Source organism: Cydia strobilella, chromosome 18 (assembly GCF_947568885.1).
Source record: "Cydia strobilella chromosome 18, ilCydStro3.1, whole genome shotgun sequence".
Taxonomy (NCBI): domain Eukaryota; kingdom Metazoa; phylum Arthropoda; class Insecta; order Lepidoptera; family Tortricidae; genus Cydia; species Cydia strobilella.
In genome coordinates, this window is record NC_086058.1 from 5,159,223 (window position 1) to 5,183,827 (window position 24,605).

General features: G+C 36.8%; 3 protein-coding genes and 1 long non-coding RNA gene across 5 annotated transcripts in view; 1 reads left to right on the plus strand and 3 right to left on the minus strand.

Annotated features, from left to right (window-relative positions):
* LOC134749449 (uncharacterized) overlaps window positions 1–24,605 on the plus strand; it is a 604,512-nt gene that overhangs the window by 309,856 nt on the left and 270,051 nt on the right. The gene's annotated exons all lie outside the window — the stretch shown is intronic.
* LOC134749447 (odorant receptor 82a-like) lies at window positions 794–4,948 on the minus strand. Its single transcript, XM_063684383.1, has 4 exons — window positions 4,769–4,948; window positions 2,379–2,565; window positions 1,591–1,820; window positions 794–1,449 (listed from the first exon to the last, which is right to left on the minus strand). The coding sequence occupies exons 1-4, from the start codon at window positions 4,905–4,907 to the stop codon at window positions 794–796; spliced, it is 1,212 nt and encodes a 403-aa protein (XP_063540453.1). The 5' UTR covers window positions 4,908–4,948.
* LOC134749269 (uncharacterized) lies at window positions 9,696–10,830 on the minus strand. Its single transcript, XM_063684162.1, has 3 exons — window positions 10,718–10,830; window positions 10,205–10,434; window positions 9,696–10,063 (listed from the first exon to the last, which is right to left on the minus strand). Exons 1-3 carry the CDS (start codon window positions 10,828–10,830, stop codon window positions 9,696–9,698), a joined length of 711 nt encoding a protein of 236 aa, XP_063540232.1.
* LOC134749626 (uncharacterized) lies at window positions 17,357–24,240 on the minus strand. Its single transcript, XM_063684643.1, has 5 exons — window positions 24,153–24,240; window positions 20,280–20,402; window positions 19,541–19,736; window positions 19,039–19,265; window positions 17,357–18,012 (listed from the first exon to the last, which is right to left on the minus strand). The coding sequence occupies exons 1-5, from the start codon at window positions 24,238–24,240 to the stop codon at window positions 17,357–17,359; spliced, it is 1,290 nt and encodes a 429-aa protein (XP_063540713.1).

A 24,605-nucleotide genomic window follows, 5' to 3' on the forward strand; every position in this document is an offset into this window, starting at 1 on the left:
GAGGACGTGTGTTCCTGTATTCGCACACTTAGTTCAAGTGGAGGTAAATCCAAGGCTTGGCTTAAATCAATCCAGTATCGTTGAGGTTTACCTATGAACTCGAGATCCATATAAGGCATAAAAGCCGGATTCTTGCACATATACTATGGAGCCGACATCGCAATTCGGCACTTAAGTTAACCATCTCCTTGATGAGTGCCTATAAGCAAGCAGTCATTAGATATTATATAGATTAGACCTGCGGTAGGACGGCAGAAGCGTACGATCTTAACTCCCTAGAAGTCACTGCCTGCTAGGTTGCTACATGTGCTTTCGCTACGCGATTGGGGCAATTTCTTTTCACGACGAAGGTCCGCTTCTCCGCTAGCGTATCTTAGCTGTATACGAGTACGAGTGGGTACCTACTTTTGGCTTGTTTACCTATATGATTCTACTAGTTGAAAGTATTTTTATTTGTTTCGTAGAAAAAGTATTGTATACAATAGTGATATAATCAAGCTTTTCAATCTCGTACCTTACTTAAGCAACTCAGCAAGCTTCGTTGCTTAAACACGGTAGTGGACTGAAAAGCTCTCTATTATATCATGATTGTATAAAATACTATTGCCTGTTTGCTTTTATTACGAATCTGTTGGCAAGAAAGATTTCTTCAAAAACAGCGTTTGTATCAAAACAATCAGCCGTAGCTTATTACTAGGAGAAAACGTAAAATTATTAATAAGGGGAATAACTTAAATAAGAAGCACTCTCAAAAGAAATTAAAATGTGTCTGCTCAACTTTCTTTACTAGTTTTTAATTAAAAACGGCGTAAATCTTGTAAACGGCTTGCACTACGTTTGCAAAGGTGTCTCGATTCATAATCGTAAACCCGGCTGCAGTAAGGTGCAGGGGTCGTTGAGAGATGCACAGGATGAAGCCCACGGCCCTAGCTTGTCTTGGCTCCATCATCTCCCAACCACAAGAGTAAATAGCCTCCGACATATTTTCAGCCGCCGAAATCACCAGCTCCCCACCAAAACAGTAAATAGTCAGAGGCATTGTACCGGTCACGCCTGTTAGAATCGTGTTACTGAAATTCCAATAATACATCGTCTGTAGCGTTGTGACTAATACGATTATCATCATGAGAAATTGAGCTCCGAGTATAGCTTGATAAAGCTCACTAATTTTCCCGTGGTACTTGATAAGGAATTGATGATGTTTGATGCAGAACGTTAGCTTTTCGTCTATTTCTTTTCTCGAATCATCGTTTTCTCTTGTAGCACTAGAAAGTTTGTAGATTTCGTTAAAAGTCTCGGTGATGACGTAGAAATGTCCAAGTTCGTGGGCGACCAGCGTAACGAAGAGGACTATGTAGCCAGTCTGGTTGATGGCAGAAAACGTGGTAGCAGCACACGTTATTACGAACGTGGCTTCGTAGTACGGGGTTTCGTATTTAGGAGCGAGGCCTGGGGAATAAAATAGGCTTAGGACATTCGTGGACCGATTTCTTATATAGTAAAACAACATAATATTATTGCTTAGACTGTTAGGCTAGGTTAAGTATGCCATTCGTTTCTTTATTATTTGTAATAAGCTTATATATTTACCATAAGATTCCCCAGGAGTCGTTGGCAGATATCTCTCATTCATAACGACAGTTAAGAAGAGCGGTAATAGCAAGTAAACGATGTGTATGATAGCCTGATTAAGTATCACGAGCCAGGAGAGGCATTGTGCTTTGTGGAGAGTCTGCAGCATGCGAGCCCGAGCTGGACTTCCTTCTGGAAGCACTCCGAGACCCTCGTGGCTCATTTTCATTACTGTCCTGAGGCAGTTCCTGGAATCATAAGTCCTTTTAGCATGTTATACCTTTAGCGTCTAATGATGGTCCCTATGACTGTTCATTTTTACACGGAGTAGCTGTCAGGTAAAATGATTGAAGCATGAATCTAGTATAACTGGATCGGGCATGAGGGGTGGGGGGCAATGACCGAACGATAGTCTTATGTATCTTTCAGTAGGAGTAGCAGAGAAAGCGCTGTTATTGTTTGTCCTTGTCACAGTCTCACATTTTTATTTATTCCCCACCGTAAATTTAGTATGGTTTATGGTGGGCTACAAATCTATTCGACCAATCATATTGTCGCATTGCGTATGTTCTGTCCCTCACGGGCGCACGCGTATTGCTCATCTATGTAATGCTAGGTCTATGGATTGAAGAATTTTTTTTGGAAGTGGAAGCACATTCATTCCATTCAACTTTCTTGTTTGAGTGTGGCAACACTTTAACTTAATTCTGCTATACCGGAAAACACACAGTGTAAATTACAGACAGGAAGACGCAAGAACAGCGGAGGCTTTTTAGGTAATTTTGGTCTACATAAATCTCTCTTACCTTGAAGTCCACATAAAGATATACTTGGACAACGGCACGAAGGTCGCGCTGATGCAGTTGACAGCTTTGAAGGAGTCCACCTTGTCAGGGAACACGGACACCAGATACATGATCTGGCTGAATGGACCCGTATACAGAAAAGCTACAGGGAACACCAAGATCCCTACTACGGAAAGTGGGGACCATCCTGGAAAATAACCGGAGCATTAAAGAGGAATAAAAAGGAAGAGTGGAAAAATCCCAGGGGTTAAGAGTTTTTTTGGAGACCTGAGAAGATAGCAAATGACCTATCTATATAATTAACTTTAATAATATTTTCAACACACTTGCTCAAAACGACGTTTATTCAACCGATTTTTGGCTCATAATCCTAGATAGTAAACTCGCGTGCTTTTTCAGTATATTATAACACTCGTGCTTTTTCATTATATTATCCGACTGAGTTAAGAAGGTAACTGATTGCTAATAATATGCATGGAAACGGAGCCTTCTTTAATTGGTCGAGTACCTAGATTTTGCCACGCGGACTGGCGAGCGCCGGCGCCCCCCGAATGCCTGCCGCGCCCCGGCCTGCCCACCCGCGGCCGGGGCGAGGGGCGGCCGGCAGTATGACAAATTGCAGACGTTTACTGTTTTAACAATTATTATTATTTTCACCTCAGCAGCTCGAACAAGCCTACTTTCCTCACTCCAGGAAGTGAAACAATGTAGCTTTTTAATTTAGTGAAGGCCATGAACTGCCACTTCATACTTTTATTATGGTATCGTATGGTATCGTATCGTATCGTATCGTGTCGTGTCGTGTCGTGTCGTGTCGTATCGTGTCGTGTCGTGTCTTATCGTGCCGTGTCGTGTCGTGTCGTGTCGTGTCGTGTCGTATCGTATCGTATCGTATGGTATGGTATTATATTACATATTAAATTACATTTTTTTCTGTTTATTCTGTGTAATTCGAAACACATTTTAACCTTTAATATATAATTTCAAACTCTTAGGTATTACCCTTGATAACAATATTAATTTTAAAACACACATAATATGCACTAAAACTAAGATATCCCAGTTTCTATATGGACTTTTTACGCTTCGCAAAACCACAAATTTAACAACAGCTCTAACTGCCTACTACGCCTTTGCAAATTCATGGTTACGATATGGGATCTTAACATGGGGTAACAGTACTGATGCACACGACTTATTTGTGATGCAAAAAAAAATGCATTCGTGTATTAATGGGAATTCGAAATAGGGATAGTTGCAAACCTCATTTTATTAAACTTGGCATACTTACTCTACCATCTATATATATTTTTGAATTGGGCATGTATGTAAGGAAAAATATTAACTTATTCAGAGAGCTACCAAACAAAAGACTAAAATATAAGCTTGAGCAACCTGTCCCAAATCTAGAAATATATCGGAAAAGCCCTCATTATGCAGCAGTAAAATATTATAATCACATCCCAAACCATATAAAAGCAGAGGAAAGAGACGCGACATACGAAAATAAGTTGAAAACATTCCTTGCAGAAAAAGCATACTACTCAGCCACAGAATTCCTAGATGATATTTTTCATAAGTAATTAATATAATTTTGATATACCGCTATTATAAGGCTTGTTTATGTTCCAAAGTAAGAAGATGAATTTAAGAAAATGTTTGCAACACCCTTCTGGGGTCCATGTGATACTTATATACTTATTAAATATATTAATAACGGGTCACTCACGTGTTTTAAGTCGTAAACGCTCGACATGTTAATATGTCTATAGGTATATTTAATATATATATAATATGTCTATGTCTCACGGAAGTTTTGTTATTAAAATTACTTATATACTCTGTATTTTTTTGTAACAATTTTTTACCATGGTGCAATAAACGATATTATGATTATGATTATGATTATGTTCTCACTACTGAGGTGAAAAATTATGTGTGCAACACGAGAGCAAAGTTATTTTACATCTCGTGTTTTTGAGTCCCTCGCTACGCTCAAGATTCTACTTTGGAATCACTCGCTTCGCTCGTGATTCAATTATAGGATCTTTCGCTTTCTCGGGACTCAAAATAAACACTCGCAAGAAAAACCAACTTTCCTCTCTTGTTGCACAAATAACTATTTATGATATAGGAGGCAAACGAGCAGACGGATCACCTGATGGTAAGCGATTACCGCCGCCCATGGACACCCGCAACACCAGAGGGGTTTAAAATTTGTTTAATATGAAAGTTTCTTTTTTTTCCTCGCAAGTGTGTTGAAAGACGTCGTATGTTTTCTTATTGCGAACAATTTCGCCTCGTGTGTAATGACCAACTTAGCACACTTGTACTATTATTATCTAGCCGACTACTTATTCCCAATGATCTGCCTGAGTGGGTATGCTTACTAAGTTCCGTATTGTCACCAAAGACATCCGGAATCCCGACAAATTGCTGGATCCCACTGACTATCTTCTTAGCTTCTTCAATTGGATTCTCATTAGGCATAGACAGTTTTGTTTTATATTTTTCTATTAATTTTATCATATTTTGGCCCACGTCTAACCTCGAAGTCAAGTCGAATGTTTTATTTTGGAAGCGCTCGTGTGGTGTGTGGAAATATTATATTCATTAGGTAGGTATCACCACGTTGTTACACAATTTTAAAGCAGTTATCGGAGTTTATTGAGTATAATTGTTTTTAATAATTACCTAAATCAATTTCAAAGCAATTATTCAAGTAAATAAAAACAGTTCTTTGGAATATTTCTTGGTACTTCATAAAATAATAACGTTGGTTTAATTATCAAATACGTTAATAAGCCGTAGGATATACAGGCTAGATCTTAAACAGGAACGCAGCTTCTCGATATCATGCAGCTATTTGGGAATACTCTTAAAAAGGGACTCTTTTAATCTGTGAAACTGAAAATCAATGAGTGAAAAGATAGGAAAGGCCTTCCAAGACAGTTTTAATTGAGCGAAACGGGATCTCAAAGCTGTCTTACTGACCCATTTAAAATAAACCAACTATGGCTCGATCTCTAACTGTATAAATGCAAGCCAATCTTCGCTACCAAGATTGATTTCTTTCGTGGGAAGTAGGATTGTATGTGAGATTGAAGTAATTCTCGGTATCGGCCCCGTGGGCCCCCGGGAGTCGAAACTGTCAATCATGTATTTCGGGCTGATTCTTCCGTGAACTCCCGTCAATATATATATTAGGGGTGCGGATGCAGATATTTATGTTGAAATATTACTTCGTGAATAGGAAAAACTTAAGGAATGGCCCTCGTTTATATTCCTATAAGAATTTCGATTCTGTATGAAATATCAGTATGTGTCGGTATGTATGTGGAAACCGTGCCCTAACCTAACAGGGCGTCACATGAACAGCTTATATTTAAGAACACCTGTACCTGCTATGTGATACGCAATAAATGATTTCAATTTCAATTTCGACTTTTACATAATGACATGTAGGAGTAGGTAAAAAAAACATTTAATTTTAGGACCCCCACCCCACAGCCACGCCACGCTCTTATACAGACAAAGATCGTTGTCAACCAAATTTGCAGTAGATTTGGACCAAGGGCAATTTGTTGATTGACATTTTAATTAGTACTAGATAATACGAAGTTGGTAATATTTATGAAAATTGCAAATATCTACGAAACGAAAGAGCACTTTCCACTGGCAACAGTAAGTAGGTAAGCAAGAAACGGACATGAAGAACCTGTCTAAAAGTCCCCTAATAAAACCCAGTACAAACAGCAACACATAACATAACTGTCCGTCGGTGGATCTTATGCCTTTTGTAATAAGGTTTGCGAACTGTCAGTTAACACTGTGGGCGTTGGTACAAAAGTGCTAATTGGGGAATAAAAACTGAAAAGCCTCGTAATTAGTGTGAATAGGCTACATAGGCTAATAATACACGTCGTTAAATCCAAAGATAGATATAACTCCGTAATAGATGGATACAGTCTAAGGAAAAAACGTGCCGCGAAAAATCACGAAAATTTGATTCTCGATCTGATGGCGCCACTAGTTTTGGCCTACTCTCGTATAAAGGGCGTTGACGGTTTCGTTTGTTATTTATAATTTTAACGCATATCAGTGAAAGATCATGGGTCAAAATTATATACCTAAAAATAATAAATGCAAATAAAAAAAACATATATTTCAATACATTTAAACGTATTTTTATAAATCTTCATTTATAGTTTCAAAGTTTGTCGATAGATGGCAGTGAATTTACAGTGGTTACAAAATTTACTATGACAGTACCGCTCTATCTTATTGTATCCTCTTTGTTAAATCCAATCGTCGTTTGTTTGTTGCGAACGGCGTTTAACTTGAATTCGAGCAAATAGAACAGACTCCAATGAGATGTTCGTTTGCAAAAATAGCGGACCGCAGTTCTGTTTGACTTCTGATCCTTGTAGTGGGGTTCCTAGGCTCCTAGAAACCCGATGTTGCCGGGCTGAAAAGTGGTGCCGTTACCACCACCAGCCCTTTGAATTTTCCCCTCACAATTCTCATACATTCGCAATCGGAGATATCCCACCTTTTGCACAAATCGGACTAATTTGAGTCTAGCTCTTAGCTTAATTGAACTACCTAATTAATATTAGTATTAATTTAAAGAACGTTTATTTATCTTTACATTAACGTATTTTGTGGTTACAAAAAATTGTATTCTTATGAGTTTAAGATGTTTGAAAAAATATTAATTATCATATAATATAAATTTTCATTATCGTAAGAATGGTTTGAAAATGGTCAGATAATACTTATCCACTTACCAGATCAGGGTTCCTTAACAGCAATGTGTGTTTAATGCTCGTTTAATAACTAAGCTCGAAAATAATCATCAATAACGGAAACTACTGCACAGTGTTTCATCTAGAGCAAGCTAGGTGGACAAAATTATTTTATTGTGTTTTTAACTAAAATTAAATACAATTATTGAAATAAAAAAAATAACAAGAAAAAAAATAAACAAAATTTTACAGTTTTTTTATTACTTACTTAAAAATATACAAAATTATAAAAAAAATATAGAAAATTAATTATCACAACTTATTATTAATAATAAATTAATTATTGATCTGTTAATTATTAATAACCTAATAATATGTTCTAACACATGTATCATATTATTAGAATAATAATTGTTTTCCTTGTTTTGCGTAATTCTTATGAAGTTCTTCTAAAGGACTATTCTTCTATAACACGCAAGTACCTATTGCCTTGGGCAAATAATGATATGATGGATATTTATGATGATCACCCTTCATCAACCACTTTTTAGTTTGCTTGTAAGTTTGTGTTTGTCGATTTTGACTCAATATAATATGCTAATACCTCATTAACACTTAGCTGCCTAGAATTCACTGAAGTACCTACTGTTGTCGTGAGAACTAGACTACGTTGGCTTATTTTGTGGACTTTCGCTAATATTTTTTATCATTATTATCATGATCTGTTTCCTGATCCCGAGGCAATTTTGGCAGCAATTAACATAATAGGCTGGTCATTTTTGCCATATACCCTAATAGCGGGTGTCGGTGTGACGAGGCTAAAAGTTTCTTGAGCGAGTTTGGGCAGGGTTTGAGGGAGAGAGGTCTTGAGCCTCGTTCCGGGTCATTCTATGCAGAGGCTGTCTATCGCGGCCCAACGTGACAACGCGGCGAGCGTGATGGGCACCTTTGCATCTGGAAGGGCACGGGACGAGTTGTTTGACTAAGTTCTTAGTTGTGGCTTTGTTTAGTTTTAATGTAGTTTAGTGTATAGTTAATTTTAATGTAATGTAAATAGTTTAATTTATTTTATGAAATTGAGTAAAACTTGTGCATTTAATATAAACATGGAAAGTGCCCTATAAAGGGTTAATTAATTGCCGGGGGACCTGTTAATGCGAAGCATACATTTAATTTATTTTTAATTTCCCATGCTCTGAAAGAGGGTCATTGTTGTTCTGAAAGGTGTGCAGAAAATGATACGTGTATGCACTAGAGCATTTTACGTTCGAAGTACGATTTTTTAAATTTTTGTACGGTAAACAATTTAAATTTGAGTTTAAATGGATTTGTTATACAATTTCCATTCTGATATTTGACTCCCCATCCCATAAATAACGACACTTTTGTCTAAATTGTTAATTGAAAGGTACCCCTCAAGAAATACTGGAAAATTTATACTTAGTCATGTTTTTAAAAAAATACATGCATATTACTTTCCTCGTATTCGAAATGAAAAGTAGAGTGTTTAACTCGGGTGAAAGGCATCATTTCAGACCAATAAAAAATACCTCGACAGTCATGAGTGCCTTTCATCCCTTGGTTAACAATCTACTATTTCATGTCTCAGCATGCTCTGAAAGTGGGTCGTTGTTGTTCTAAAAAGTGCGCAGAAAGTGAAACGCTTCTGCTGTAGTGCAAAAAACTGTGTACTCCTCTGCGTTCCCGTCCCACGAGCAACTGGGTGGAAACAAAATGGAAAAATAGTGTCTTTATTTCCCCGCGTGGAACAATTGGTAATTGTTCTAATTTTACTAATCCCGCATTGAATCATTTTTTATCAAAAATGATGTATGTAAATTATTAAAATCAATTGTTCTTGATTTATTTTGTTGTAATTGTATTTACTCGATTTCCTAAGGAATACAACAAAAGTATTTTTTAAATATTCACTGCGTTCGATCGCCAAACTACCTCTACAGAAATGAGTGACTTTCAACCCTTGGTTAACAATCTACTATTAATAAAAATTGATTTGTATTAATCTAATAAATTAGAGCTTTTAACTAACCGCGACGAAAATCCATTCAACGTCAACAATCATTTGTAAAAGTAATTTATTGCCTTTGTTTGCTGTTATTACAAATCTGTTGGCTAGAAAGATTTTTTCGAAAACAGCGTTTGCAAATCAAAGCAAACAGCCGAAGCTTATTTCTAAGAGAAAATGTAAAATTATAAAATATTAATAAGGGGAATAACTTAAATGAGAAGCACTCTCAAAAGAAAATGTGTTTGCTCAACTTTCTTTGCTAGTTTTTAATGTAATGTAAACGGCTTGCACTACGTTTGCAAAGGTGTCTCGATTCATAGTCGTAACCCCGGCTGCAGTAAGGTGCAGGGGTCGTTGAGAGATGCACAGGATGAAGCCCACGGCCCTAGCTTGTCTCGGTTCCATCATCTCCCAACCACAAAAGTAAATAGCCTCCGACATAGTTTCAGCCGCCGAAATCACTAACTCCCCGCCAAAACAGTAAATAGTCAGAGGCATAATACCGGTCACGCCTGCAAGAATCGTGTTACTGAAATTCCATTAGCACATCGTCTGTAGCGTTGTGACTAATACGATTATCATCATGAGAAATTGAGCTCCGAGTATAGCTTGATAAAGCTCACTAATTTTCCGGTGGTACTTGATAAGGAATTTATGATGTTTGATGCAGAACGTTAGCTTTTCGTCTATTTCTTTTCTCGAATCATCGTTTTCTCTTGTAGCACTAGAAAGTTTGTAGATTTCGTTAAAAGTCTCGGTGATGACGTAGAAATGTCCAAGTTCGTGGGCGACCAGCGTAACGAAGAGGACTATGTAGCCAGTCTGGTTGATGGCAGAAAACGTGGTAGCAGCACACGTTATTACGAACGTGGCTTCGTAGTACGGGGTTTCGTATTTAGGAATAAGGCCTGGGGAATAAAATAGACTTAGGATATTCGTTGACCGATTTCTTATATAGTAAAACAACATAATATTATTGCTTAGACTGTTAGGCTAGGTTAAGTATGCCATTCGTTTGTTTATTATTTGTAATAAGCTTATATATTTACCATAAGGTTCCCCAGGAGTTGTTGGCAGATATCTCTCGTTCATAAAAACAGTTAAGAAGAGCGGTAATAGCAAGTAAACGATGTGTATGATAGCCTGATTGAGTATCACCAGCCAGGAGACGCCTTGTGCTTTGTGGAGAGTCTGCAGCATGCGAGCCCGAGCTGGACTTCCTACTGGAAGCACTCCGAGACCCTCGTGGCTCATTTTCATTATTGTCGTGAGGCGGTTCCTGGAATCATAAGTCTTTGTAGCATGTTATAACCTTTAGCGTCTATTGATGGTCCCTATGACTGTTCATTTTTTTTACATGGAGTAGCTGTCAGGTAAAATTATAGTAGAGATTTTTTTGGAAGTTGAGCACATTTATTCTATTCACCTTTCTTGTTTAAGTGTGGCAACACTTTAACTTAATTCTGCTATACCGGGAAACACACCGTGTAAATTACAGACAGGAAAACGCAAGAACAGCGGAGGCTTTTTAGGTAATTTTGGTCTACATAAATCTCTCTTACCTTGAAGTCCACATAAAGATGTACTTGGACAACGGCACGCAGGCCGAGCTGATGCAATTGACAGCTTTAAAGGAGTCCACCTTGTCCGGGAACACGGACACTAGATACATCATCTGGCTGAATAGACCCGTATACAGAAAAGCTACAGGGAACACCAAGATCCCTACTACGGAAAGTGGAGACCATCCTGGAAAATAACCGGAGTATTAAAGAAGAATAAAAAGGAAAAGTGGAAAAATCCAAGGGGCCAAGAATTTTTTTGGACACCTGAGAAGATAGCAATTTGCCAAACTATGGATCAAACACGTATTGATTATTTGTAGGTGAACATGTGTTTTACCACTGTTAAACAACGTGCATGCACTTTGTGCACTCACTAAGGAACTGTAAATTTTGTGTCGCTTTTCTTATTTACACTAAAACAACTTATGAAGTAACTGAAATATACGCTCAATTATTTGCTTCATTTGAAAATCACTTGTGCGGCATAAAGGTATAATCAAACCCCTAATAAATGGACAAAATACATACATAGATATATGAAACAAAATATGACCAGGTACTGTAGATATTTGACCAACTTCGCAATTGTAATAACAATGGATAACATTTTGTTTTATTGATATCAAACGTAAGAAAATGGGAATTGGGTAAAATTAACTTTAATAATATTTATTATCTAGCCGACTACTTAATCCCAATGATCTGCCTGAGTGGGTATGCTTACTAAGTTCCTTATTGTCGCCAAAGACATCCCGAATCCCGACAAATTGCTGGACCCCACTGACCATCTTCTTAGCTTCTTCGATTGGATTCTCATTAGGCAAAGACAGTTTTGTTTTATATTTTTCTATTAATTTTATCATATTTTGATCCTCGTCTAACCTCGAAGTCAAGTCGAATGTTTTATTTTTGAAGCGCTCATGTGGTGTGCATAAATATTGTCGAATATTCAATAGGCCATCGCCATTATCACCACGTTGTTACACAATTTTAAAGCAATTGTCGGAAGTTATTGAGTATAATTGTTTTTAATAATTACCAACATCAATTTCAAAGATATTTTTTATGTAAATAAAAACAGTTCTTTGGAATATTTCTTGGTAATAAAATAACGTTGGTTTAATTATTTTAGACGCGAGGCTGAAGGACCAGCGCAGTAGTAAGCGCAGTCCGAAGATAATGGGAATGGGACTATGGCTGTGAATAAATTAATGGACATAAGCTGCAGACTTGGGATGCGCTGGCCGTCGTGATAGGTATATGGTTAGCCGCGACCACGACCAGTGAAACCTGTGTCGAAACGTCGGTAAATAAAGGTAACAAAATAAATTCGCGATAGACCCGTTTCTAAATGTGATTTAATAGGTATATGGTTCGTTTCTTTTGTCCTCTCTCTCCTTCACAATCATCGTTTTATCACTGTCTTAATCAAATATATTAAATTTTCACAAACGAAATGTGTATTTACTTGATTTACATTTTTATACCAGTGACAGATATTCAAATTCTGGTTTTCTTTATAAGCATTTTAAGTAGGTCGGCATATATATATATTTTTTACTGATACTGACTATGTCCCGGTCAATATAGGTCTAGAAGGAATAAAGTGCATTTTCAAATATTTTTTGAGTTAAGAATGGAGTACCTGCCGAAACCAATTTTGTAATATTTATAATCCGACATATTTGGAAATTTTGCTTGTAGGGGCATCCGGGCGGAAAGCGTCCGTCTGGGCGTCCCAGATACCGCTGGAGTGACGAAGCCCTAAAAGACCCTGTCCGCCCTCGGAATACCCAACTGGCGTGAAGTGGCGCAGAATAGGGCAGAGTGGCGCTCTCTTGTGTCGGAGGCCATGATCCTTTTTGGGTCACTGAGCTAGTGAAGTAAGTAAGTAAGGTACAAGATAGCACCATTAATTTCAAAAAGAGTACAACATTTTGAAAGGCAGTTACACCAGCTGAGGGACTCCTGTCCTGATTACACTTCGAAGTTCTATTTTTAGCTATGGGCTTATAATTATATCCTCTTAAGTTTTGTAGTTTTCTCACAATTACCTCCGGAGTTGTATTAAAACAAATTTCATACAAATTTTTGAATGTTCCTAACTAAATAATTAAAAATGCGAAATAAACAAACGAAAGTAAATAGCTGTGGTGAACATAAATACATCAAATTAAATGAAAATATTTTCTAAAATGATAATATCCAGAGAGGAAAATGGGAACTATGGTTGTATGGAATAGTACATTTCGATGCTAGTGCGGAAAGTATGTCATTACTTCACGAGTACCGAGATATCTTGCACTCGGGACGAGTGAAGAATGACATATCCGCACGTGTATCGAACGACGTTTTTTAATACAGTTGCGAAAAAATAAGAAAAGCAACAAGTAAGGAATGGAATTGAAACTTTTATATTATTAATTCTGTGACATCACTGACATTGACATTATGAAGAGGTGTTTTTCTAGCTTTTATTCGACTAGAATAGATTTTGTTATTATCATTGAACTCACTTCAATGAAAGTTTTTTTTTTCAAATGCATGTTCTATAAGACAGAAACAATTGTAAATATTGAAACATTGTACTATTATTACCTAAATATCGTTATTTACGAATATTTGTGTATCGTATTATAAAAACAATATCGAATGTTGCCTTTGGAAACTTAAAACATTCTTGCAGTAAGAAAATACGCCTCTTCTTTGACAGGCGTTCCGTTCTATTCAGACAACTTATTAAGAACGGTTTTTCAACATTAAAAAATAAACGTGTTATAATACTTATAATGATGAAGAGGTAAGTAATAAAATATGAAATATGCATATTTTTCGTATTCTTACATGAACAGTAGGTTTTTATGTTGATTACGACGTTTAAAGGAAACTAATATTAACACTCATCAATAAGTAGTCATGAATTGGAACAAGTAAAAATTTAAAAAAATTGGAAAAGTAAAAAGCACTAGTTCGCGAAAACCAACTTTCCGCACGCTAAACAGCCACGAAAAGTAGCACTTTTTGAGCAACTGTATTAAAAAGGCAGTTTCGGGGCGGTCGTCCACTTGATTCGTCTTAATGATTTATGAACTAAGTCTGTTTGATCCGTTTTTTATAGTCTTAATTTTTGTAGTCCAAATGAAATATCACATTCAGGCAATTTATACAAACTAAAGTTAGTTGATACTCGTAGGAAGCTAAGATACGCGAGCGGAGCGATACCTTCATACTCGTACACGCCCCGGCCACCGGCCACCATAAATTATGATTCCACTCCAAAATGTCGTTTTTATGTATTTTATGTAATGTTCTTTCATTTAATACCCCAAATGTGAAATTGCTAAGATGCTCGAAGAACATTATTAGTACATTAGTACTATTAGTAGCAAACGTCAGTTGGACCGGTTGCACGCAAACGTATGACTTCATCACGCTCTGCCGAATTCGCGCAAAAAATTATGAGCGTTTCAACCGCTCAAAATTTTTCAACATTTTAAATATTTTTAAATAAAATAATGTGAAGGTGTACAAAAGTATTTTTATTGTTTTCGGTGTTTAAACGATATAAATTATTATTACCAAATATAAAAAAAAACACGCATGGAGCTAATTAGGACTATTATTTGTACCATGTAATTTTTAATATGTATATTTGTACAATAAAGAGTTTACTACTACTACTACTACTATTCTTTGCATAATATGAGCGCATTAAGGTAGAACTGTTGGCGCGCTTTAGTTTTTTTGGTACAACTTCCAGTTTTTATCGGAAATTAATAATTTAAGGTGTGACTTATAGTTAAATAACTAGTTTCTTTTATATTATACGCAACATTGTTATAACGTTTTTAGTACATTATAAAATATATATACAAGAACTTTATTCATAAAAAGTGTTTTGTCTTTGTTTGTATCTCTTAAAATATACATTGTTTTTATAAATAATGTATTAACGAATCCTAATATATTTAATAACCTTTCGTCTGATGTAGCACACGTGCAATTTTTTTTTTTATAATTCATGTGTTTATTTAGGGACTTTTAATCTTTAGATTACGCCAGTCCCATCGTACCTTAATCTAAATTACACTCATCTACGGCCTCTCAGTATACTGACTAATATAATTATACACAAATAAATATATCTCCTTTGCCTCTTCTGAGATTGGTGCCGCCAAGATGCTTTGAAAAGCGCCTACATCTAACCTATTAATATTTAGTGACTTCATCAACAATTGTCTTTTACCTTCGTTCCGTACACATTCCACCAGTATATGTTGAACATCCTCTACAATATTGCAAGCTTCGCAGTTCGGGGAGGGCTCTTTTTTCATCATAAAAGCGAACTTCTTTAGAGGAATGTGTCCTGAACGCAGTCTTAACCCTATTTTAATTAATTTCCTACTTAACCTAGCACTCATAAACCAAGGAATATGAGGAGGTTCACATTGCAAAGTCCTGTACCATATACCTTTTTCTTTGCAACTCTCATCAAAGTGTTCTTTCCATATCCCACGTACTTTCATATTGTATTTATGTAACTTTTCTATAAAGTCTGGTGACGTGCAAATATGACTCATGGTATAGTTATAATTTAGATTTTGCAAATTTCGGCAGTGGTTACATGTATGACGCCCATGTGACGCCATTATTTGTCACTCAGGCACTATAGAGATTGTCTCTCAGCAGTTTTATGATCCTTTTATTATTGCTAATAACATACTAGAAACTTATGCGGATTATCCTGAAAATGGCCAATTTAGATTTTTTTAACTTTAATGCATTTGTTCTAGCAAATACCTACATTTTGATGCATCATTTTCACATTTTTGGTCTGATTTTGATTATTTTGATATCAGTGTATGGCTTGAGACATCAGCTTTAATGTTGTAGTACATTGCTTTAACGTCCGACTTTTGGTTTGGTTGTAAAACCCAAATAATCGTTTTTTTTTCATCATTTTGATTTATTTTTAAATTTCTCTTAGACTATTGAATATTTTGGTACATAGTGTATTAATGAAATATATAATACTTATTTTATTGGCTTTCGTATAATACTCCACACGTGTATGTGCAATGCATAGTTTGGGTGCAATATGCAATATTCGCAACGAGGCGGGAGTCATTTCGCTGAAGTAGATTGCCGGCGCCGCTGGTTCCCGGCAGTTTTGGAGATCCAATACCATGCCCAACAACATACTAAAAGTTGGTGGCGGTTTCCGGATCTGAACTATCTCTTCGGCCGTTTCCCATAAGGCATAGTACTAGTAAGGTTGTAGTGTTGCATATGTAGCTGTAATACACAGATTATAGTCGAGTAGAAAAATAAAATTACGATTTTACACGTCATAATAATAACAATATATTACTATTCTATATTTAAATTACATTCTTTTCCATATACATTATATATATTAAAGTTACAATACATTATTATAACTTCGGTCGTATTAAGTTAACTATATCCCACTAATAAATAAATAAATATACACATCTTCATACTCACAATCACATCGTACATCCTAATTTGTACCTTTTTACCTTTAATTTACTGCACTACAAAAATAACTTAATGTTGCGTGCGAGTAAGTGCCATACGTAACTTTCTAGATCGTCTGGCAGGTGGAAAGTCCTGACAAAATCGACTGGCTTAGTTTTTTATGACTATTTGCATATTTAATTTTTACTTGTAAAGAACCTTTCTTTGAATTTTTTGAAAAAATATTTTGCACGCGTCTGGCAAGTTTAAAGACCCGACCAAATCGTCTGGCTTATTTTTTCTGACTACTATTTAGATATTCCATTTTCACTGGTAGAAATTACAGATTGCCCCAAGAACATTTCTTGGGCCCAAAAAAATAAATAAAAGGGTTGATTTAGCCCCTCTACCCTGCAGCCAGACTTGCAGTGCTGAGTTAGAGTATGATAGAAGAAGTATCAGGCAAATTTTCAGCTTCGCTCAAGGACCTACTTCAAAATGTCTATCTACCAGCTCTCCGTCTAATCGCTGACACGACTATCGGAACAATGATCGTCAAGTCAACATTCCACATATGGCGCGATAATCTCGTGAGGCCGTGAGCCAAGTCTAGGTACTTGCTGGATTTGTCCTTCTCGGCATTATTATTATCATATTATATTGGATAGCGGCCATTCTCAAAATAGAGATCCTAGACTGTATCGGCACTTCCCATCAGGTGAGATTCTTATAAGAATATTTATAAGGCGGGAACCAAAAGGAATACCTACACCAAGAATATTTTTTAAAATATTCACTGCGTTCGAGCGCCAAACTACCTCTACAGAAATGGGTGGCTTTCAACCTTTGGTTAACAATCTACTATTAATAAACAGTGATTTGTGTTAGTCTTATAAATTAGAGCTTTTTACTAAGCGCGACGAGAATCCATTCAACGTCAACAATCATTTGTAAAAGTAATTTATTGCCTTTGTTTGCTTTTATTACAAATCTGTTGGCAAGAAAGATTTCTTCGAAAACAGCGTTTGCAATCAAAGCAAACAGCCGAAGCTTATTTCTAGGAGAAAATGCAAATTATAAAATATTAATAAGGGGAATAACTTAAATAAGAAGCACTAACAAAGGAAAATGTGTTTGCTTGATTGAGCCCTGTTTTTAATTAAAAACGGCGTAAATTTTGTAAACGGCTTGCACTACGTTTGCAAAGGTGTCTCGATTCATAGTCGTAACCCCGGCTGCAGTAAGGTGCAGGGGTCGTTGAGAGATGCACAGGATGAAGCCCACGGCCCTAGCTTGTCTCGGTTCCATCATCTCCCAACCACAAGAGTAAATAGCCTCCGACATATTTTCAGCCGTCGAAATTATCAGCTCCCCGCCAAAACAGTAAATAGTCAGAGGCATTATACCGGCCACGCCTGTTATAATCGTGTTACTAAAATGCCAATAGTACATCGTCTGTAGCGTTGTGACTAATACGATTATCATTATGAGAAATTGAGCTCCGAGTATAGCTTGATAAAGCTCACTAATTTTCCCGTGGTACTTGATAAGGAATTGATGATGTCTGATACAGAACGTTAGCTTTTCGTCTATTTCTTTTCTCAAATCATCGTTTTCTCTTGTAGCACTAGAAAGTTTGTAGATTTCGTTAAAAGTCTCGGTGATGACGTAGAAATGTCCAAGTTCGTGGGCGACCAGCGTAACGAAGAGGACTATGTAGCCAGTCTGGTTGATGGCAGAAAACGCGGTAGCAACACACGTTATTACGAACGTGGCTTCGTAGTACGGGGTTTCGTATTTAGGAGTGAGGCCTGGGGAATAAAATAGACTTAGGACATTCGTTGACGTATTCCTTATATAGTAAAACAAGTGCGAGTCTGACTCGTGCATATAGGGTTCCGTACCATTACGCAAAAAACGGCAAAAAAATCACATTTGTTGTATGTACACTTAAATATTTATTTTATTCTGTTTTTAGTATTTGTTGATAACAAAGCGGCGACAGAAATACATCATCTTTGAAAATTTCAACTGTCTAGATATCACGGTTCATGAGATACAGCCTGGTGACAGACAGAGGGACAGACAGACAGACAAACAGACAGACGGACAGTGGAGTCTTAGTACGTTTACGTACGTACGGTTTTTACCCTTTGGGTACGGAATCCAGCCTAACAACATATATTTGGATAGTTCCGAAGCACTTCCGAATACTGTGTAATTCCGTAAGATGAAATAAAGGTGTTATTCGGAAATAAGAGTATGTACTATCCCACACTGATTGGGCGCTACCCGAATACGCCTTAAATATAACATTTAACAAGTATATCTTTTGGTATATTATCTATTATAGTTACAGGAACTTGCTCGTATCTCAATTATTATCTATAAGTTAAATCTTAACTTCTTGTGGAAGTATTCTCGTAATTATCTCCACCATCATGTTATATTTTATGTCGTGGGCATTCATGTGGCACAATCGAGTAATTAGTATAGGTACTTGGAATTGGAATCGAGTAATTAGTATAGCGTGAACGGCTTCTTAAAGAAAACATCAAAAAACTAATTATACTCGTAAGTTGTGCGGTCCCAAGGGGCTCAAAGGGTTTTAAGTATTGTATTTACCTACATCAAGTCCTCCAGGAGGGGTCAGAAAACACTACAGAACGGCAGGCTGCGATGTGACCTACGAGATGTGCCACATATTTTGGTGTCTCAATGTCAACCTATTTGCATTCGACGCAGCATAGCGCAATCATTGGTTAGGCTGTTTTAACCCAGCCGGGTTAAGTATGCCATTCGTTGGTTTATTATTTGTAATAAGCTTATATATTTACCATAGGATTCCCCAGTCGTTGGCAGATATCTCCCGTTCATAAAGACAGTTAAGAAGAGCGGTAATAGCAAGTAACCGATGTGTACTATAGCTTGATTGAGTATCACGAGCCAGGAGACGCCTTGTGCTTTGTGGAGAGTCTGCAGCATGCGAGCCCGAGCTGGACTTCCTTCTGGAAGCACTCCAAGACCCTCGTGGCTCATTTTCATTATTGTCTTTAGGCGGTTCCTGGAATCATAAGTCCTTTTAGCATGTTATACCTTTAGCATCTGATGATGGTCCCTATGACTGTTCATTTTTACATGGAGTATCTGTCAGGTAATATGATTGAAGACATTTTTTTGGAAGTTGAGCACATTCGTTCTATTCACCTTTGTTGTTTAAGTGTGGCAACACTTTTAATTCTGCTATACCGGAAAACACATCGTGTAAATTACAAACAGGAAGACGCAAGAATAACGAAAGCTTTGTAGGTAATTTTGGTCTACATAAATCTGTCTTACCTTGAAGTCCACATAAAGATATACTTGGAAATCGGGACGCAGGTCGCGCTGATGAGGTTGACAGCTTTGAAGGAGTCCACCTTGTCCGGGAACACGGACACCAGATACATGATCTCGCTGAACGGACCCGTATACAGAAAAGCTACACCAACACACCAAGACACCAAGATCCCTACTACGGAAAGTGGTGACCATCCTGGAAGAAAACCGAAAATGTGTGGAATCAGAAATAAAAAGGAAGAGTGGAAAAATCCCAGGGGTCAAGATTTTTTTTCGAGACCTGAGAATATAGCAAATGATCTATCTACCTTTTCAATTTGGCAAACTATGGACCAAACGCGTATTGATTATTGGATTATTTGTAGGTGAAAGTATTCTACCACTGTCAGAAAACGTGCATGCAAATGTGCACTCACTAACTGTACATTTTGTGTCGCTTTTCTTATTTACACTAAAACAACTTATAAATACTGAAATATACGCTCAATTATTTGCTACATTTGAAAATCACTTTGTCCGGCTTAAAGGTAAAATCAAACCCGTAATAAATGGACAAAATATGACCAAGTACTTACTGTAGATATTTGACCAACTTCGCAATGGTAAAAACAATGGATAACATTTTGTTTTGATGATATCAAACGTAAAAAAATAGGAATTGGGCAAAATTAACTTTAATAATATTTATTATCTAGCCAACTACTTATTCCCAATGATCTGTCTGAGTGGGTATGCTTACTAAGTTCCTTATTGTCGCCAAAGACATCCCGAATCCCGACAAATTGCTGGATCCCACTGATTATCTTCTTAGCTTCTTCGATTGGATTCTCATTAGGCATATACAGCTTTCTTTTATATTTTTCTATTAATTTTATCATATTTTGGCCCACGTCTAACCTCGAAGTCAACTCGAATGTTTTATTTTTGAAGCGATCGTTTGGTGTGTGGAAATATTGTGGAATATTCAATAGGTAGGTATCACCACGTCGTTACACAATTTTAAAGCAGTTGTCGGAAGTTATTAAGTATAATTGTGTTTAATAATTACCTACATCAATTTCAAAGCAATTTTTCAAGTAAATAAAAACAGTTCTAGTTTTCTTGGTATTAAAATAACGTTGGTTTAATTATGTATTTGAGACGCGAGGCTGAAGGACCAGCGGTAAGCGCAGTCCGAAGATAATAGGGCTATGGCATTGAATGAATAAATGTGTCGTTTTCACCCGAAAGGTACCACATTGTCGCTTGTCGATAAGGTTGATTTCTAATTGAAGCTATATGGAAATAGCGCCTTACTGACAAGCGACAATAAGTACCCTTTTGGTTGAAAATGGCACAAATAGACTTGTGCCCGACTTGGGTTGCGGCGGCTGCCGTGATAGGTATATGGTTCGTTTCTTTTGTCCTTTCTCTCCTTTCACAAACTAAATTCGTATTTACGCATTTTTATACCAATGACATATATTCAAATCCTGCTTTCAGTGGTCCTGAATTTGCCAGAGCCTCTATCTGCGCAAGCGTGGTGAGAAGTTCCTCGTTTGACAGTATTTGCGTACCGATTACCTTGAACAGGTGGTTTTAGACTATTTTCACCATGCTTTCCCATGCGCTTCCCAAGTGTGGAGAAGCAGGAGGAATAAACTTAGGTACAATCAATGCGGTTCTCCGCGACCTCCATCTCCAGATGATTCATTGATTGATTGATTATGTTAATTGGTAAAAAGTAATATTTTACATGTCAACAGGTCATTTCAACTAGCAAAAAATAAATTATTTATGTCTAAAAGCAATTTATAATTAACACCAGGTACAAAAAAAATACAGTTCATCATTATTTACATAGTTATTGCAATAATTTAAGTAAATACTTTTATCAAGAAAATATATGTCATATTTATAATATAATTACGTTACAATAAATTAATTTAAAGGAATTTATATTTGATAATTAGATATAATTTTATCATTTAGGATGACAATAAATTAGTCTATAGTCTAGCTATATTTGTCAGATTATAATTTAGTCTACATGTTGTTGTTCCCTGTGAGGAATTAATTGATAGTGTAGTAAGCTTTTTCTGAGTAGCATTTTTAAATTACGCGCAAATATTTCGTCACAGGCGGAATCAACGGATGTGGACCATGATCGTCCAAAAACTTGTAGAAGTCTCGCATAGAAGAGTTGGCGCCGATAAAATTCGTCCCATTATTCGAATATATGCATTGGACAGGGCCAAGAAGTTAGCGGTACTCAATTCCGTCGCTATCTCGATATGAAGGCAGCGCGTTGTGACTTGACTCCTCTGCCACGAGTATGGCACATCACACCCCGTAAGCGTAAAATGTTTATGTACTTGATTCACGCGACAGCTCGGTAAGTCTGCCATGAGCGGGAAAGACGATTGTGGATTCGCTCTTAAACACGTGTTGCATTTGGCCGTGCCGCACGATCAACCACAAAGGATGATCCACTAGCTTAGCGGCCGTCAGTCCACGGGACAAGCAATCCGCGGGATTTTCCAAGCACGCCACGTTTTTTTATGCATTTTCTTTTATGATGAATAGGCAGGCGTTTGACCACGATCCCAACTGATGGTAAGTGATGATGCGGTCTACGGTGGAGCACGCTTACCTATGAGATACCTATTAACTCTTGCCTTGAAGAGCCCCAGATTGTACTCATGCGGAAACACAGACTCGGGTAGGGCGTTCCACTCCGGGCGTGGTCTCAAAACTCAAAATTAGTTGTAATATTAGCAAAGGTGGAAGGGCTGATCATATAGCCATCCCGCGTGGAAATGCTGCTAGAGTTTGGGCACTTTTACACCGGAAACGGCAGGGAGCGGTTTGTTTATATAAATTGTTAATTTTGATTTTTAAGTAAATTTTTTGTTGTAATTTAATTTGTAATTTCTATTAGCATGTCAAATTTTATGATATATCATAAATCGTAATAATCATGGTAATATGGAAAGGAAATGATAATATAAAAAGGTAGATATAGGTTGACTTATGTAGTATACTAGCCGCCGCCGTAATTAGTGTGAAATGGCTGTAAATGCTATAAATACACGTCGTTAAATCCAATCGTCGTTTGTTTATTGCGAACGGCGTTTAACTTCAACTCGAGTAAAGGGGCCGACTGACTATCAGTCCGCCGGACGATATCGGCCTGTCAGTTGTTCGGAACTGTCAAATTTTTGTTCTAACTGATACAGGCCGATATCGTCCGGTGGACTGATTACGGGCTACTTGCGCTATTCACTAACCCGGGGTAAACCGGTTAAACCTGGAGTTACCATGGTTACCAGTACAATTTGACACTGGGTTAAAGGTTTAACCGCTGTACCAAGGGGTTCCTGGCCTTTCACATTATGCTGCACGATATAGGATAAGACAGCGAGATAAATTGTGTAAAAGTAGCATTTCACGGGCTGTGCCGTACTTACCATTTTATCTCGGGTTTTAAAACTTTCAGGAGTTTAGAGTCCATGATTATTTTTCTGGACATATTTTTGACCATTTAATAGAAAAATAAACTCCTATAAGTATCTGCAAATTTTCGCCTTTGTACGGGAAAACGGTAGACAACTTCATGAAATGCTCCTAAATTGAGATGTGCTTGTATAATTTTATTATTTACTAACTTAAAGGTTTCACTTATTTTTATTGGTCAAAAAGCTGGAAGACGAACATAATGTCGTATGGCTTTACATGAATACAGTGTAGTGTAGGATATTGTAAAAAGGGCTCTTAAGCCAGTGCGTGGTAAATTTAATCGTAGTTGGATGTAGTATCAGTTTATTACATTCGGGAGTGTTCTGGATATATGGTAGAAGGCCGAAATTGCCGAATTAGTTATTGGTTTAAAATAATATTGAAGTATATAAAACTGCGAAATTTTCCACAAATACCTGCAGATGTATACACATTTTGGCCTGTGTTGTATACTCGTATGCGATAACCGGCGTCGTGTAGTAGGTATATTGTAAAAGGCCTTAAGCCAGCGCCAACGTCCGGGAAATTTGATCGTAGTCGGATGTAACGACAGTTTATTACATTCCGGAGCGTACTGGATATGGCAGTAGGTCTGGTAGTTTTAGTAATACTGTTACGATATGCCTATTTCATACGTTTTCTTGGTCTGTTTTGAAATATTTTTATTTTTATTTTTTATTATTATTTATTAAGAAACAAACAGTCTCATAAAACAGATGCGTTTTTAAAGTAACATATTTCTAGTAATAGTTTCCTATATGTAAACGAATATTAATAAAAACTTATTACTAAGTACAAAAGACATGCATATTGTAGATATAGTCAGACAAGAAATTGTAGAAAATTATTAAGAAGAAGAAGATGGCAACAACTTAGTACGTTTTTTTTTTTTTTAGTTCAATTTTATTTAATTTCTACTATTTCATGCCGCACCACATGTGTGACGAGATATATGACGAAATCTTAAATTTAGAATCGGGTATTTTTATCTCAAAGAAGAATAAGCTAATTTCTTAAACAATCTCAATGAGCTGCTAAATATGTCCACGTTTTGGCACTTTTATAAATAATGAAAACGAGTTGATATAAAATAACTTCCGACATTCCAATTTACTGAAAAAATAAAGCAGTGTTGCCAGATGGCCACAAGTCACAATTTGACAAGTGACTTTTGACCTCGTCTTCTCGTTCGTCTGTGACATGTGTCACATGTGCGACAATGTGCGTGACTGTGTGGCTTATGATTTGGCCACACTTTTCTGTTTACTTAATAATGCAAGGATACAAACGTGACTTATCTATAAAAAGAGCCCTGGCAACACTGAAATAAAGTCGTCTCCCAAAGTTAGGAAAGAGTTTATGCTCGGAGACAATAAGTTTTATTACACGTACATATTTCAAATTACATGCTCTGTCGGCATTGGTTATAACCTTATCACCACTTTCCTCACAAAGCTACGAATTTCGGAAACTGTATCGTGTATCAAAATGTCGAATTTGTGTCGAAATGTGGAATTTTGCTGACAGGGGGTGAATTTGATTAATGTTTTAAAGTTGCTAAAAGTTG

What these genes read in the sequence shown, in the direction of transcription:
- LOC134749447 (XM_063684383.1), bottom strand. Translation starts at nt 4,907, where the DNA reads ATGATAAAATTAATAGAAAAATATAAAACAAAACTGTCTATGCCTAAT. An exon ending in ATCTTTATGTGGACTTCAAG is followed by an intron (nt 1,821 to 2,378) that starts GTAAGAGAGATT and finishes TTATGATTCCAG; the next exon opens with GAACTGCCTCAGGACAGTAA. An exon ending in GACTCCTGGGGAATCTTATG is followed by an intron (nt 1,450 to 1,590) that starts GTAAATATATAA and finishes TTTATTCCCCAG; the next exon opens with GCCTCGCTCCTAAATACGAA.
- LOC134749269 (XM_063684162.1), bottom strand. Translation starts at nt 10,830, where the DNA reads ATGATGTATCTAGTGTCCGTGTTCCCGGACAAGGTGGACTCCTTTAAA. An exon ending in ATCTTTATGTGGACTTCAAG is followed by an intron (nt 10,435 to 10,717) that starts GTAAGAGAGATT and finishes TTATGATTCCAG; the next exon opens with GAACCGCCTCACGACAATAA. An exon ending in AACTCCTGGGGAACCTTATG is followed by an intron (nt 10,064 to 10,204) that starts GTAAATATATAA and finishes TTTATTCCCCAG; the next exon opens with GCCTTATTCCTAAATACGAA.
- LOC134749626 (XM_063684643.1), bottom strand. Translation starts at nt 24,240, where the DNA reads ATGTCACAGACGAACGAGAAGACGAGGTCAAAAGTCACTTGTCAAATT. An exon ending in AACACTGCTTTATTTTTTCA is followed by an intron (nt 20,403 to 24,152) that starts GTAAATTGGAAT and finishes TAAAATTAATAG; the next exon opens with AAAAATATAAAAGAAAGCTG. An exon ending in ATCTTTATGTGGACTTCAAG is followed by an intron (nt 19,266 to 19,540) that starts GTAAGACAGATT and finishes TTATGATTCCAG; the next exon opens with GAACCGCCTAAAGACAATAA.